General features: G+C 49.0%; 1 protein-coding gene and 1 long non-coding RNA gene across 2 annotated transcripts in view; one reads left to right on the top strand and one right to left on the bottom strand.

Annotated features, from left to right (window-relative positions):
• YEATS2 (YEATS domain containing 2) overlaps positions 1-6723 on the top strand; it is a 44681-nt gene extending 37958 nt beyond the window's left edge. Inside the window, 5 exon segments of the mRNA XM_031555092.1 lie at positions 150-284; positions 287-375; positions 1521-1595; positions 2995-3068; positions 3871-6723. Of these exon segments, the coding sequence (XP_031410952.1) occupies positions 150-284; positions 287-375; positions 1521-1595; positions 2995-3068; positions 3871-3979 (482 nt within the window). The 3' untranslated portion in view covers positions 3980-6723.
• Positions 6724-8276: 1553 nt separating this feature from the next.
• On the bottom strand, positions 8277-14124 carry LOC104912517. Its single transcript, XR_002118391.1, has 3 exons — positions 13804-14124; positions 11977-12094; positions 8277-10174 (listed from the first exon to the last, which is right to left on the bottom strand). It is a non-coding gene; the product is annotated as an uncharacterized LOC104912517 (long non-coding RNA).
• Positions 14125-14130: the final 6 nt, after the last annotated feature.

The following is a 14130-nucleotide window of genomic DNA, read 5'->3' as shown; positions in this document are numbered from 1 at the left end:
TTTTGCTTTTTTGTTCATCCGTATGTTTGACAGGAATTACAAAAATAACTGTTAATTATCAGAATTTCTTATCATACTTTGCACGTGCATCTGTTTGTAAGCAGCTTTCCATAATATATCATTTGTCTAATTGATTGCTTCTTTTTCAGAATACCCTTCATCTTACAGCAGTGGTGAGGATCTGTGCCGAAAACTAGAGCAACTGCAGCAGTTTCTGAAACAAGAACCCGAGCATGAAGAGGAAGTAGATGTTCTCAACTTCAGTGAGCCTTTAAAAATAAACATTAAAAAGAACAGGAGGAGAAACAAGAGGAGATGAAGTTCTATTTGGCTTCCTTGCCTGCATCAGAGTTTGTGAGAGACACAGCAGAGAAGGTAATAAGTGAATCCTAAAGCTAATAAGGACTGCTGCTCAACTAGTTGTGGCCTTATGTTTATTATTTAGTTGGCTTGCATTCATCTGTAGGGGCCCCTGGATCCTTTATCAAGGTTTTGTGAAGGCTTTGTTAAATCTGACTGTCTGGTTTCCAATGCTGCTGGTCAGTGCTGGCAGAAGTGGAGCATTGGGAGATCAGAGTAGCCATGCTGCAAGGCTTAGTGCTGGAAAGGCTAGCCTGGGAGCCTGGAAGCAAGAGGTAATGAGGGAAGAGCTCATGCTATGCACTAGCATAGAATGCCTCCTGGCCCATCTTGTGAAATCTTTCGGCTTGAACCCCTGCTGCGCCTAGGAAGGGGTGCTGTAAAGATCACAGCAAACTTCTCTACAACTCAATTTTCCTCCCCACTTCCCTCATTCAAATTAGAGCAAAAGAGGGAGAGGGTGGGCTTATCTCACAGCAGGAAGCAAAGGGGGAAGGTGGTTTACATAGCTTGTAGGAAGGATTGCTCTCTGCTGGGAGATGGGGAAAGTTTCCTTGCAGCAACTGTGGATAAAAAAGAAAACTCTCCACCTCAAATGCTGACACTGAAGAGACAAAGCCTTGGTTAGCAGCATGCCCATCATCTAGGCAAAAAGGTGTCAAGGGTGCAGGCATGCTGGGAGCCCAGCTGGGCAGTGAGGCTCAGTGGTGAAACCCTTCTGATACACAGCTATTATTTTGCCAGTACTGTTTAGAGCTGTTACAGTTGTCATAATTATGTATGGGAAAGCGTATGAACACATGGACTGAATATATGTACAGTTTTAAAGTGGAACTTTTATTAGCAGTCCAAAAGTGCCAAGTATAATTGATTTTCTGTGTGGATTTCCTGCAACAAATGTAGAAATCTGCTTCTGTTTTTCTTGTGTTGAGAGGCATTTTTGCAGGCTGCTCTAGTGGTCAAGCTTCACTTTCTCCAGACTTTTTTTTTTTTAATTAAATGAGATTATGATACTACTGGAAAGCAGTGGGGAGCCTGCTCACTTGGGCTTTAAATACCCTTTATCATAGATTGTTTCTGTTATATCATTGTCATCTGTTCTGTAGCAAAATGTGAGTTGTGTTATTTGATGTGCTCTCTTTTTTTCTTCTGTTTTATAGATAGGAATTTCCTTTCAGCCTGCTGAGGTACAAAGGAATGTTTATGCATCAGTCATAGAAGATATGATTTTAAAGGTAAGAAGTTACTTCACAATAAAACTTTCTATGACTGTGTTAACCCAGCAGTGTAGGAAGAAAAATGGACTGTCCAAAGTAATATGCAGAAGAGATGCAGAGTCTGATGTCAGTGTGTGTGCACATATAGAAAGATACGTAGCTGGACAAAGAGAATTGTGTATTTCTGTGTGTGTGTTTCCAGATTCCTAACTGATCTATTGACTTGGACACAAGATAGTGATTTGCAGATTCTGACCTCCAGTAAGATACTGGCTTCTCTTTAACTTTGGAATTATCTCCTTATTTGTCCTACCTTTCAGAACTGTAAGGGGAAAAATCTGCCAGCGTTATTTAAGACTTGAGTATTTTATAAGAGGATTAGCTGTTTTTTCCTAAATACTGTTGAGGTTTTTTTTGCCTGTGTTGTCTCTACTGGGAGACCACTGAATGCCTGAAGTCGGCAGCAATTCTCCCATGTATGAGAAGCCTGTCATACTCAATTTCAGAGAAACATTCTGTTCAAAGTTTTGGTAAAAAACAGTCTCTGGAGTTAGAGTTCTCAGGGTTGGGCTGAAGGCTAAAGCAGATTATTTTTAGAAGTGCTCTGTTGTATTTCAAGCCTAAGATGACTTTTGATGTTTATGCAGACTGTTGCTGATCAGCAGATTGGTTTTCTAAAAGCTCACTGATTCCGGGTTACCTCGTATGTATGTGTGTATGCACACTTCTACTCATACTGTTTCTTACTACAGTTGAAGTCAGTTATGGATATATCTGGGTTTAGACACAGCTTTAACCATCAGAATGCTCCAGTATAATTGTTGAGTTATACTTCAGCTTTTCTGCGTGAAAAATCCCAGAAACTTCTGCTTTGATCTTGAGACAGGCTCAGAAAAGCCAGTAGCCCAGATTAATGTTGCCTGAGCCAAGTATGCAGTGCATACAGTCGCTGTGTGTCTGCAGTCTGCAGTCCAGGGTGGGCAGTTCTTGTGTAAGTGTCCTGAAGCAAACCTGGTGGGCAAAGGGAAGAGCTAACAAGCAATGCTGAGTCCCAAGAGAAGATCTGTTGTCCGCCGTGTATGGAGCTTTGGTGTGTGAGTGGCCTTTGAAATGCAGACCAGATCTGGCATTCATCCGTCCTGCAGTGCACAGGTGCTCTGTGGGTGCAGAGAGAACCAGGCTGGGCAGTCGCAGTCATGAGCTGCGTGCAGCTATAGGCCTCTTTCTGTTGAATACCCAGTCCTTAGTGCTGTGCTAATGAAAGCCTCCTGGGTGTCCTGACCTGCTCCCTGCTGGCTTCAAGCAGGACTGAAGCGAGCCACATCTTTAGATGTTTGGTTATACTGATGCTCTAGCAAAAAGCATGTTGCTTTCTTCTTTGCCTAATGCTGTCGCCTAATGTTGCCTTTTGTCACAGGCCACTGAACAGCTGATGAGTGACATTCTGCGGCAGGCACTGGCAGTGGCATATCAGACAGCTCCTCACAACAGGTACAGCACTTGGGCCACTTAATGCCAGCACAAAACATGGAGCTGCGTGAGGAATTGGGTCAGATTTTGTATGGCTCAGACCACACGAGCGAGGGATTTCCATGCTGTGGGACTGTGTGTGTGCGTGAGCTGGGTTCTGGGAAGATGCAGGCCTTAGGAGGGGTTGGGTGTCATCAAGTTCATAGTGGCAAAGGAGTAGACATTAAAAACTGAGGCAGGATTCTCTGGTATTGCCACGCTCAGAGGCAGATAACTTGTTTTAGCTGAGCCATAATGGAAGGATCGTCCCCTATCCAGCTGAGGTTACCATGAACTTTCCCATGGTCTGCTAGGACTTTAACAACCCAGATACTGTTGATCTTGATGAAAAACACTCTAGAGTGTATTTCATGGATATGCTCTTCTATGGCTCAGATACTGAGTGATTTTTATGATAACCATTGGATTGCATTTGATTCATGTTTGGCAACATGGAATTAGAAGAATTAGGTCAGTGAGAAAGTGCTTAGTTTAACTATCACTGTATAGAATATAAAAACTTTATTAATATGTGCTTCAATATATATAATGTAAATTGGCACTTCATTTTACTGTGCCAGTGCCCAAGATGTTTCCCACAGCCACTTGGGAGTGGTTCTTCTGTGCCATGAGATTTTAATGTCTTGTTTTGGTCTGTTCCTCTGGCACCTGATTTTTTTTATCCTGTTTCTGATTTGCATTTTTTTCTTCCCCATTAGTAAATGTAGTGACTTGCTGCTTTATGTCTTTGTGTTACAAAAAAATTGTGATGCATTCCCTGCAGGACTCCTAGAGAGATCACAGTGATGAATATTCACAAAGCCATCTGTAATATTCCCTTTCTTGACTTCCTCACAAACAAACACATGAAGATACTAAATGAGGAACAATGAAACAGAGCAGCGAAGATGCTACAGGAAAGGTGAATTTATGACTGAAGCTGGGAAGACAAATCCAGTAGGACACTTGTATACATTTATAGCATCGGGCTACTATCTTTTACCTCCAATTAAAGATGCACCTTAATGCAACAAAATGATGCTCTGTTCCAAATCACATTGTTAAATGTCAGTGTTTACTTGGTGAGTGTATGTTCAGTGGCTGAACAAACATTGTCAGTTTGCATCAAGTTGCTAGCTATGAGAGGCTCCACGGTCCTGGGCCCTCTGACAAGAACTGTACTGATGAGATTAAACTTTTTTTTTTTCTTTTACTAAAAGAAATTATGCTTTTTGATGCATACTACGTGCCAGTTGGTTCCCCATGCAGTGGGCAGAACAGTTACTCTGTCACTTGGAAAGTGAGAGAATTCCACGTCAGCTTTTAAAGGTGGGTCATTTGAGCAAGTGGATGGATTGGTTGCTCAGGGTTGAGGTGGGGGAGCAGAAGGCTGATGGTCCCACCAAGTTCTGCCAGTCCTCCTTGAGTATCGTGTGTGTGACTGGGAATACAGCTGGGTGGGCTTGTTGTCTGCTTATTCAGCTGGGTGCAACCTAAGCAGGTAACTCCCAGCCCCTTCAGAGCAGCTGTCCCATCTGACAGTTCTCAGTCTCCTCAGAGAGGAGGGTGGACTGGCACATGCTCAGTCAATATGAGTGAATCGTGGTCAGGCTTGGTAAGATGGGTACGGCTGCTTCTGCATGAGAAAGGTGAAGAGTGTGTACAGTATTCAGTGTCTGTGGGCTTGGATCGGCTGAAACCTTTGTTAGCCCAGCAAGTGCCTCCCCAGGCTGCTGTGAATTTTGGAAGGCATGTGCCCAGCTTGCCGTGCTGATCTGACGACATTCACTAAGAGCCAGCTTGGATTCTCAAGTGTCACTTTGACTGAAGTTCTGAATTCACAGAAGCCTGATGAGGTCAAAGAAATCAGAGGTTTATTGTTTATGGGGACCTCCTCTGATAGCCTGACTGCAAGGAAGTTCTGCTACTCGTGCTAGGACTTCTGTGTCTCAGGAATGTCACTGCTGCAGGAGATGTGTCTGCAGGCTGGCTTGTGACACCTTTCTCAAGGAAGCTTTGATGACAACACCCAGACTGCTCTCTCCCACTGCCAGCCCCTGGATGCTTGCTCATAGTGTGAGTAAGCCATTGCAAGTTGGTGGGACTCCTGTTGGACCATCATGCTCTCAGATGCGTGAGGCAGCATTGTCAGGTGGGTGGAGCGTGGGTCGAGCAGCCGGAGACTCCAGTGCTCTGATCTATGCTGGGTCTGCTGCGTGGCCTTTGATTTAATCACTCTGTGCCTCAGTTTCCCCATCTCTGAGCATGGGGAGCAGGATAACCTACCTCACAGGGATGTACTGAGGCTTCTTGCTCCTGTTGGTGCTGTGCTTTGACAGCACAAAACCTTTTATAAACATTAAACTGCAATTATCTTCTCTGGCCTGAAGTGGGAATAAATCTTCAAAATGTTACCTTTTGGTGCTTTTTTGGGGCTGGAAGATGTGGTAATGCCAGCTGTATGCAGGATCTGTGGAAGATGGGTGGTGATCTCAGGCTGCCAAGGAGAGCTGACAGCTGGGTGCAGTTCTTGATCTGCAGAAGGTGCTGTGTACCTCAGAAGAGATGCTGTTGTTTCCTCCAACGCGGATAAAGCCAAGGTCTGCAGACAGGCCCCTTCCTAGTTCATGAGAGCCGATGGGGCAGCTGAGTCTGCTTGAATGCAAGTGGCAGAGCCTGGCCTTTGAATCTAGGAAACTGACGGATGAAATCCAAAGAGCGTTCAAAGAAGGATTTGGGTTCCCTGGAAATGTTATTTTTGGATGCTCTGGATTCAGCGGACAATCCTGGCTTGTTGGGGTGAGCCCAGCACAGGAAGTGCACAGCTTAGCCCTTGGTGTTGGTTTTTGCAGGGATCAGTGCGAAGGGGCTGAGCGGTTGTGATTATGTCTGAGCTGTGCAGGGGGGAGTGCGGGGAACTGGGGCTGCTGGCCCTGTGCTGTTCATAAGATGTGAGCTCCAAGTCCGTGCTGCGCCCAGCCTCCTTGGATACAACTTTTACAAAAGGGTGTTTTGGAGCTATCTGTCACTGTTGCTGTGACGGGGTGTGTAGGAAACAGCCTTTGTGCAAATGCAGCCATGCTAGGATCTGCTGCAATGACGCATGCGTTCCCAGCCCCCGGCTCCTGTGGGCTTTGCTCTGAGATTTCAGTGCCCAGAGCAGCGCTTGAGAAGCCTCAGTGTGGGCATCTACAAATCGTGGTGTCCTCGCCCATGTCCTGCTGTTCTGCAAAGAACAGTTTCAGTGTGGGAGGCGTGGGGCAGCTCTGCAGCAGAGTGCCGCTACCGCAGATTGCTACTGAGGCGTTTCAGAGCAACTACGGGCTATTCTGCTGCATTAATAATTGATAGCATTTGTTGAAGAGAAATAAAATCTGTTAGAAAATAACACATTTGTCGTAGTGCTTCGGATGTAGGAGATGTTTGCAGTATGTCTTTTGAAAAGTGGTGGGAGGAAAATCTCGTTGGCGAGAAGTGCCTGTGCGAATGGCTTGGGATGGGGGCACAAGTGAGAGACCTCTCTACAAACGTGGCCCCTTTGTAATGCTGAGTGTTTGAATCCTTCATGTTATCTGTATTATACTGTATAATTGTGTAAGATACATATGTTTACAATAAATTCTTTTATTAGCTGTGATGGGTTTGTCTGACTGGTACCTGTCACTCCGAGTAAGTTGCTCCGAGCCCACAGAATAAGGGGTTTTGTAATGCCCTGCCCTCATGTTCATAAACATATCTGCAGCAAAAGGGCAGCCTTGTGGAGGTGGTGGAAATGTGATGATGATGGTTGAGCTCTACCCACTGACACGCGCTTCTCCTGCTTTCCCTATGCTCCCTTATTAGCCATCCCTTCTGGCAAGAAGGGCCTCTGCCGATGGCTGCCAGCTGGCTCCAATCCGTGGGCATATCTGTGTCCTGCTCTGCTCCTTCCCTGTTAGCAAGGGCCTGGAAGCATCGGGCTGAGCTGGAATGCGTGCCTGGGAGACACTGGGCCATCTGCCTACGGAGGTGAAGTCCTTTGCACTCATGGTCCCTGCGTGCTGCCCTGGTGCTGCGAGAGGCTGCGCTGTGCTGACTGCACTGTGCTGACTGCATTGAGCGCAGCTCTGGCCTGAACAGCTGCGGCCTTCTGCCGTGCACCGGGCTGCTCCTCCGCATTGAATGGTGCTCTGAGGGCCAGAAAAGGGCAAGTCAGGATGAATAAGGCAGAGGTAGGAAGCTTGCAGCTTCCAAGAAATTTGTGTAAAGAGAAATGCAGTTTTATAAAAGGAAATGTGGAGTGGGACCAGAGGAGGGCCTGCTGAGCACTAAGGTGCTCTGAGGGCTGGAGCACCTCTCCTATGAAGAAAGGCTGAGGGAGCTGTGCTTGTTCAGCTTGGAGAAGAGAAGGCTCTGGGGAGACCTCATTGCAGCCTTCCCGTGTTTAAAAGGAGCTTATAACCAGGAGAGGAACTCACTTTCTTTTCAGAGGCTGATAGTGACAGGACAAGGGGCGATGGCTTTAAACTAAAAGGGGGGAAATTTAGGTTGGGTGTTAGGAAGACATTTTTTATTCCGAGTGGGCAAGGTGCTGCTGGCACTGCTGCCCAGAGCTGTGGGTGCCCCATACCTTGAGGAGCTCAGGGCCAGGCTGGGTGGGACCCTGGGCAGCCTGAGCTGGGGGGGGGAGTAGTGGGGGATGGAACTGGATGATATTTGAGGTCCTCCAACCTAAGCTGTTCTGTGTTAAACACAGACCAGTCATTAGTGTGCTGCCTGGGACCTTTCCAAGCTCAGGCAATGAGTGTTGTTCTGAGGCATGGGGTATAGTAGAGCTTCACCCCAGCACACAGCCATGCAGGAGTTCTGACCTCACAGCAGCTGTCCCTGCACAGCAGCATGAAACCAGAAACCACGGTCCGGAGGTGGTAAGTTACAGAGCTCCAGGTATAAAACTTCTCTTTTAAAGAACATCTCTCCATGCATCAGATAACCAACCATTGCCTGAAGTGTAACTCAGAGTTGAAAAACTTTGCTGGATGTGAATATGAACCCAGAGCAGCTGGGAAGGCAAACAGCAGTGTGAGAGGGGTGCTGGGAGGTGCCAAGGGCCATGGAAGTGCTGCAGGTGGGGGATGCAGGGCCACACTATCCTGCGGAGGCTGGAGTGCTCATGTCTTACAGTGTAAAGAAGCATTAGGAAGGAGCCAGTAGCCAAAATATGTCTTAATTTATTAAATTAAATCCAGTCCCTTTGATAAAATACAAGCTCATTATATTCTGGTTTACAACCAGGTTGATGTTTTTAGAAATAGGTGAATTAACAAGATAGATGGGATAGGCAATTTTTTTTTTTTTTTTTTTACTTTTTCTGATAATAAAATCCAAGATTGAAATGAACCAAAACTGAACAAAACAACAAAACAGTTGAAAACGTTACAAAGAGATTAATCGAGCAGATTCACTTCTTCTTAGAAACGTGCCATGCAAAACCTTTAGCTGAGTTTGAATGCTTTGAGTGCAATTTCTTGAAAAAATGAGCCTCCTGAAAAATGGTTTCGGCAAGCACTGCTGTTACTGTACATCCTGAGGCCCAAAAACAAGGGCTAGAGGCCAACACCAACCTCTTCACTTTCACTGCTGCCAGGAAAGCCAGATTCTCACCTAATGCACTGAGAAGATGCTTTCTGCATGAATCCTGTGTAACATCCACACTCTAATGCTTCCAGTGCTCTTCTTATCAGTTACCAGCACCTGTTGCATGTTTGCAGAGTCCTCAGACCTCATTAAATCTGCCATTGGCCTCAGCTGGGGGAACGTGAAGAGAGAATCCCTGTAATGAGCCCGTGTGCTCACAGATTAATGCCTTTCTCATCATTCTGTCTGAGGCGTTGCCTTTCATTTTAGCCAACGTATTGGTATCTTTTGAATGTAGAAAGGAAAAGTTTTGCATCCTTTTTTCCAAAATAATCGGTAAAAACAGGAACTAAGGAGCAGACTCGTCATATTGCAGTAAGTCTCTGAGATAGCAACTAAAACCATGGGGGTCTGGATGAACAGAGGCTAAAAAGGATGGTTTCTTAAAACACACCTCCAATATCTCAGCAAAAGCTAGATCCACACTGACCTAAAAAAATGAGCTTTAGAGTAATGCCACTGAAAACGGCCTATCTTAGCAATGAGGGATGTCATACATTCTATGCTAACATTTTTCTTTAAGAAGAGTTTCTAAGTAACATTCACTTCTGGTTGCTCCTAGCACTAAGATTAACATCACCAATAGGCAGGCAGAAACGTAGGCATTTCAAGGCAAAACTTTCTACCTTGCATATGCAAAGAGTTAACATTTATTAAAAGTAGAAGCACGTCCTCTTCCTTAAAGGATCACAAACTGCTTTAGGTAAAATCCAGGTGCAATATTTACATCCACCCCACAAGTATTCTACACCCACCGAAGCTCAGTGCGCTCACTGCCCTGCACACACAGCTGCCCTGCACACACAGCCCCCCAGCACAGCAGTGCGGAGCTGCCAGCGGTTCCAGCAACCCCGGGGGTTCAGAACAGCCCTCCTTGTGCTGGGGTCCGGTGCCGAGGTGTGTGCAGGAGGCAGCTCCACGAGCTGAGAAGTCAGGCAGGTGCTCCCTGCCCCGCGCTGCTCTGGGGTTTGGTTTTAGTTCTTGCTCCTGTTTGTGACTTCTCCCTCCCGCTGCACACAGCAGAGCAGAGGGTTGCTGCACGCCTTGCTGGCTGTGCTGCCCCGTCAGCCTCCCATCGTGCCGCCGGCTGGCACGGCGAGGAACCCGCTCCCTAAGGAACCGGGTCACGCCTTGCCGCGTGCTTTGCCGGCTCTGAATGGAGCGCTTTACAATCTGCGCACTCACAGAAGGACAGTGCCCATCCCCGATCGCTGGAGCCGCTCCTGCTGACGTCGGTTCTCTGATCCCAGCGCTCCTCGTGCAAATTGCATAGTGACGCATCCAGTCGGAAGCAGCGCCGTGCCGCTGCCCGGTGCGAGGAAGGCCCTGCGTCACACGTTGAGGATCCGCGACGGCGCCTGGAAAACAGCAGAAGGATTGGGGGAGAACCTGGTCTTCACCTCCGGGATCTGCTGAGATGAGAGGAGAGCAGCATTAGAGCAATGCAGGGTGCAGTTTTCCGCACAGCTCGGGGGCTCTGAGCATCCTGCCCACCTCTGCCCCCTCCCCACAGATGCCCACAGGCAAACACCATGCCGTGCCACTGCAGGACCGGTGCTGGATGGAGGCAAGGAGCTGAGCAGCACGTCTGGATGTCAGCTCTTGGGAGAAGGCTGCCAGGGCTCTCAGTGCCCAAAAACAGAGCCCTACAAATGCTGGCTGTGCCAGCTATAGACCTGCAAGGACCCTCGTGGGGTATGAGCACCTCGGCTCTGGAAGCGTGCAGAGATAATGGAAGTGATCAAAACTCTTGTGTCTCTGGAGTCAAAATTTCACCCTAGTGGGTGCACCTGTTGTATTAAGAATGAAGAACAGGTGGGTGCTCTGTGTCTGCATTAGAACCCAAAAGATTTGAGACAGGAGCTGCGTGCTCAGCCCAGGACTGGGGGTATCTGCCCATAAAGAATGAAAACCCTGCTGGCTGCTGAGGATTCTGACAGCACCATCCTGCCAAAAATGATGAGGCCACGGGGAAAAAGCCATTGATCTGTTTGTTGTTGTTGAGCTGCTTTGCGTTTTCCATTCCTCCGGGGATGCATCTGACGTGCTAAGGAACAGAAGCGGCATCCCAGCCAACCTGTCCTCCGCTCAGCAGCAGGGCAGCCAGCGCTCCGAGTCCTGCAGGCAGCTTGACAGCAAAGCCAACCTGGTCGGCAAAGCCATGGGCTTCAGGCAAGAGGGGAAGTCCAAAAGGCCAAGAGTAAACCAAGGGGAGTCTCACTGTCTCACTCCTATCAGAAATGGTGGTTCCTTGTCACCTACTCAATTTTGTATGCCCCTCCTTAGCTGCCTGTGCCCAAGATGCTGTGAGGATCTCCAGCTCCAGCACGTGGGGTCTTTACACAGCCTGTAGCACAGTGCCCTAGGTGACATGTGTTTCCGTCTGGGATTTCACTTTTCACTCTCTCTTCCTTAAGAAGTGGTAGAGACTGTGGGGTTCCTCTGGGACCCCATCTTTGGGATCCTGTCGGTAGGCTGCAAGCACAGGAGGGCTGCATGCCTTAGAATCACAGAATCACCAAGGTTGGAAAAGACCTCCACGATCATCTACTCCCACCATCCACCCACCACCAGTATCTCCCACTAAAACATGTTTTGCTGCCCCTCTCCTGACTTCACCAAGAATAGAGAACTGCCATTTCATGGCAGCTCTGCCCAGGACAGCTGCCAGCCTCCACATCTCCCACCAGTCCTTCTCTGTTTGTGACCAGCGGGGATGGCAGGGCAGCTCTGCTGGCTGTCTTACAGCTGCCTGATGCACAATATCACACTGCAGCACAGCACAGAGGTGCTCCTCCAGAGGCAGTGCCCCTGCAGCCCCTGCTGCCAACACCCCCTCAGCCCACGCTGCTCAGAGCACAGGGGAAGCATCGGTGAGGTTTGCAAATGCTCTCTTTTGCCTGAGGTAAGTGTCCCACTTTCCGTGGGTATCGCTGCACATACCCATCCTCTGCGGAGGCCATACTTTGCCATCTGCTGATTAAACATTTCTTCCTCGCGTTCTCCAAGGCAAAGATTTGCTTTATGCACGCCTCGCTCTCAGGCTGGGTGCGGGCGGGCTGCAGGCTGTCCCTCTGGAAGCCAGGGCTGGGCACCCAGCAGTGGGGCACGGCTTTATTCTGCACACCTCACTCCCCTAACAGATGAGACATTCCAGATGTGCATTTTTGGGCTTTACCCACACTGACTTTGGGATTAAAAACGTGTTAATTACCTTATAGTCTGCCTTGTAACTTGTCTCCTGAACAAAATGGTCATCTGGGATAATGAAGCCTTGCTTTGTCTTTATGGGCTTGGATGGTTTTGCTCCAGTCCAAGGGCGATACTCTTGCCTAAAACAAGATGGTTGAGACAAAAGAGCCCATAAAACACAACAGATTCATTGACTGCCTCAGCTCAGAGCGGCTGCAAACCCAGAAGGCAGATTAGATATTGCTCACAGTGCTGAGCTTATCTAAACCAGGAATAAAAGAATGGAGCCTAGAGGCCTGAAGCTCAAAAAGCCCAGAGATGCGCGGGGCTGATGGGCTGCCCTGACTTCTCTGTTATTCCTGGCTCACTGCCTGGCCTACGCTTCATTCCTAAGCACAGTTCCAGCCTCACAGTGCTGCCCCTCGGCTAATTCATAGCTGTGCAGTGCAGCCCGGGGTGCACCTCACCTGGGGACAGAGCAGCAAATCAACTAAATTATTGCTAGAAGATGAAGTTAGCATCTCTGCAGCAGGTGCTCCGGGCCAACCAGTGCCCTGGGAGCACAGCCTTTCTGCAAGCAGCACCTGGCAGCACACCTGGGATGCTCTGAGCAGCAGCAGCAGGGTGAGTCCTGCCACGCTGGGCATTGCAGAGAGACAGTGTGTGCTGTGAAGCCCTTCACTCTGTGCTGGCCTGCCTCCATGCCCTGCAGCCCAGCACTTACAGCACTCCTCCATCGCAGTCGGCATTTCAGTACCTCGTCTTTATGGCATGGTTTATTTGCCCAGTTAGTAACCAGTGGAGGTCTGAGTGACCACATTATGGTCCCACTCCTTTTTAAGAAACAGAGGAGACAGCTCAGTTAGCAGAGCAGAGGTAGCTCCATGAGCTGGCCTTTCCTCCTCCACTGCACTCATCTGCTGACACCAGGGAAAGCTCAGCAGCACTTCTGAACATTTCTCACCTTTTCCCCCGTCAGACTCAAAGCCGTGTGTGCAGCCCGGGATCCCTGCCAGCAAGGCAATGAGCTGTGGGATCCTGCCGGATGAGAGCTGGGATGGGAGTGGGAAAGGAAGAGAGGGGGTGGGAGAGATGGAGCCGGAGGGTACGACCCGCATGTGGGAGTGAGGAGGAGGAAAGCTGAAGATGTGGCTGCTTCTGTCTCAGCCATCGCCATAGTGATGTCAGGCAGTGCTCATGCCTCAGGAAAAGGTGGCTCAGGGAGGTGGTTCTCCCATCTTCCCTTCCTTCCCTTTTTCCTCAAATGTAGGTTTGGGTTCCTCCTCACTTAATGCAGCAGCCCATGCTAGCACAGCCTCTCCCCACCGCATGCTGTCCTCACATGGCTCTGCCTCATTCTCCTGACTGGGGCCTGCAGTGTGTAGTCAGCCCAGCACCCAGCCCTACAGCGAGTCCTACAGCCAGCCCAGCCCAGCACCCAGCCCAGCCCCTGCACTCCCCAAACAGCATGGCAGACCAGGGTCTGCAGGACTAACTTTCCCAGGCAGCAAGATACTTAAGGGCATAAAAAGAACACTGAGCCTTGGCTAGAAGCGCTTTACTTCTGTTATTTGGGCTGTGTTTCAATATCTTGCTGGATGAGGGACGAAGCTCTGCAGGGGTGCCCACAGTTCTTCACAGTGGGAGCACATCGCACTGTGCAGCCCCATCCCTCTGCCTATCCTGTGTGCCCCAGCTCCCCTTGCAGAGCACTGACTCATCTCGAGCCTGTAGAGCTCCATGCGAAAAGCTGGGGTCGCACGGAATGCTCTGGAGAGCAGGCTGCTACGCTGTCCTTCCACCCTTCGGGTAGATTTCCTCGTTCATAATTAAAAATATCCACTTTTACCTTTCTTTTGGCTCTGGGAAGACTCCCACAAACGTCCCAGGAAAGGTTATCAGGGTGTTTGCCTTCTGCTAAATGCCCTGTAAGCCCGGTGGGTCAACCCAACGGATCAGCACGATGGGTCGGTGCGATGGGCACGATGGGTTGATGCGATGGGTTAGCCCGATGACCGCACCGCATAAGGGAAACACACAGGTGTGTTTGCGGCTCAGCTTCCTCCCGTTCCGGACAAGGAGCGCAGAGCAAGCTGCAGCAGGACTCGCAGAGCGAAGTCTCACCGACGCATCGACGCCGCCCGAACGCCACAGGGCTTCACCGCCGTACCCGCGC

Source organism: Meleagris gallopavo, chromosome 11 (assembly GCF_000146605.3).
Source record: "Meleagris gallopavo isolate NT-WF06-2002-E0010 breed Aviagen turkey brand Nicholas breeding stock chromosome 11, Turkey_5.1, whole genome shotgun sequence".
NCBI lineage: Eukaryota > Metazoa > Chordata > Aves > Galliformes > Phasianidae > Meleagris > Meleagris gallopavo.
The sequence above is the reverse complement of the archived record's forward strand: the minus strand, read 5'-3'. Positions and strand labels throughout refer to the sequence as shown.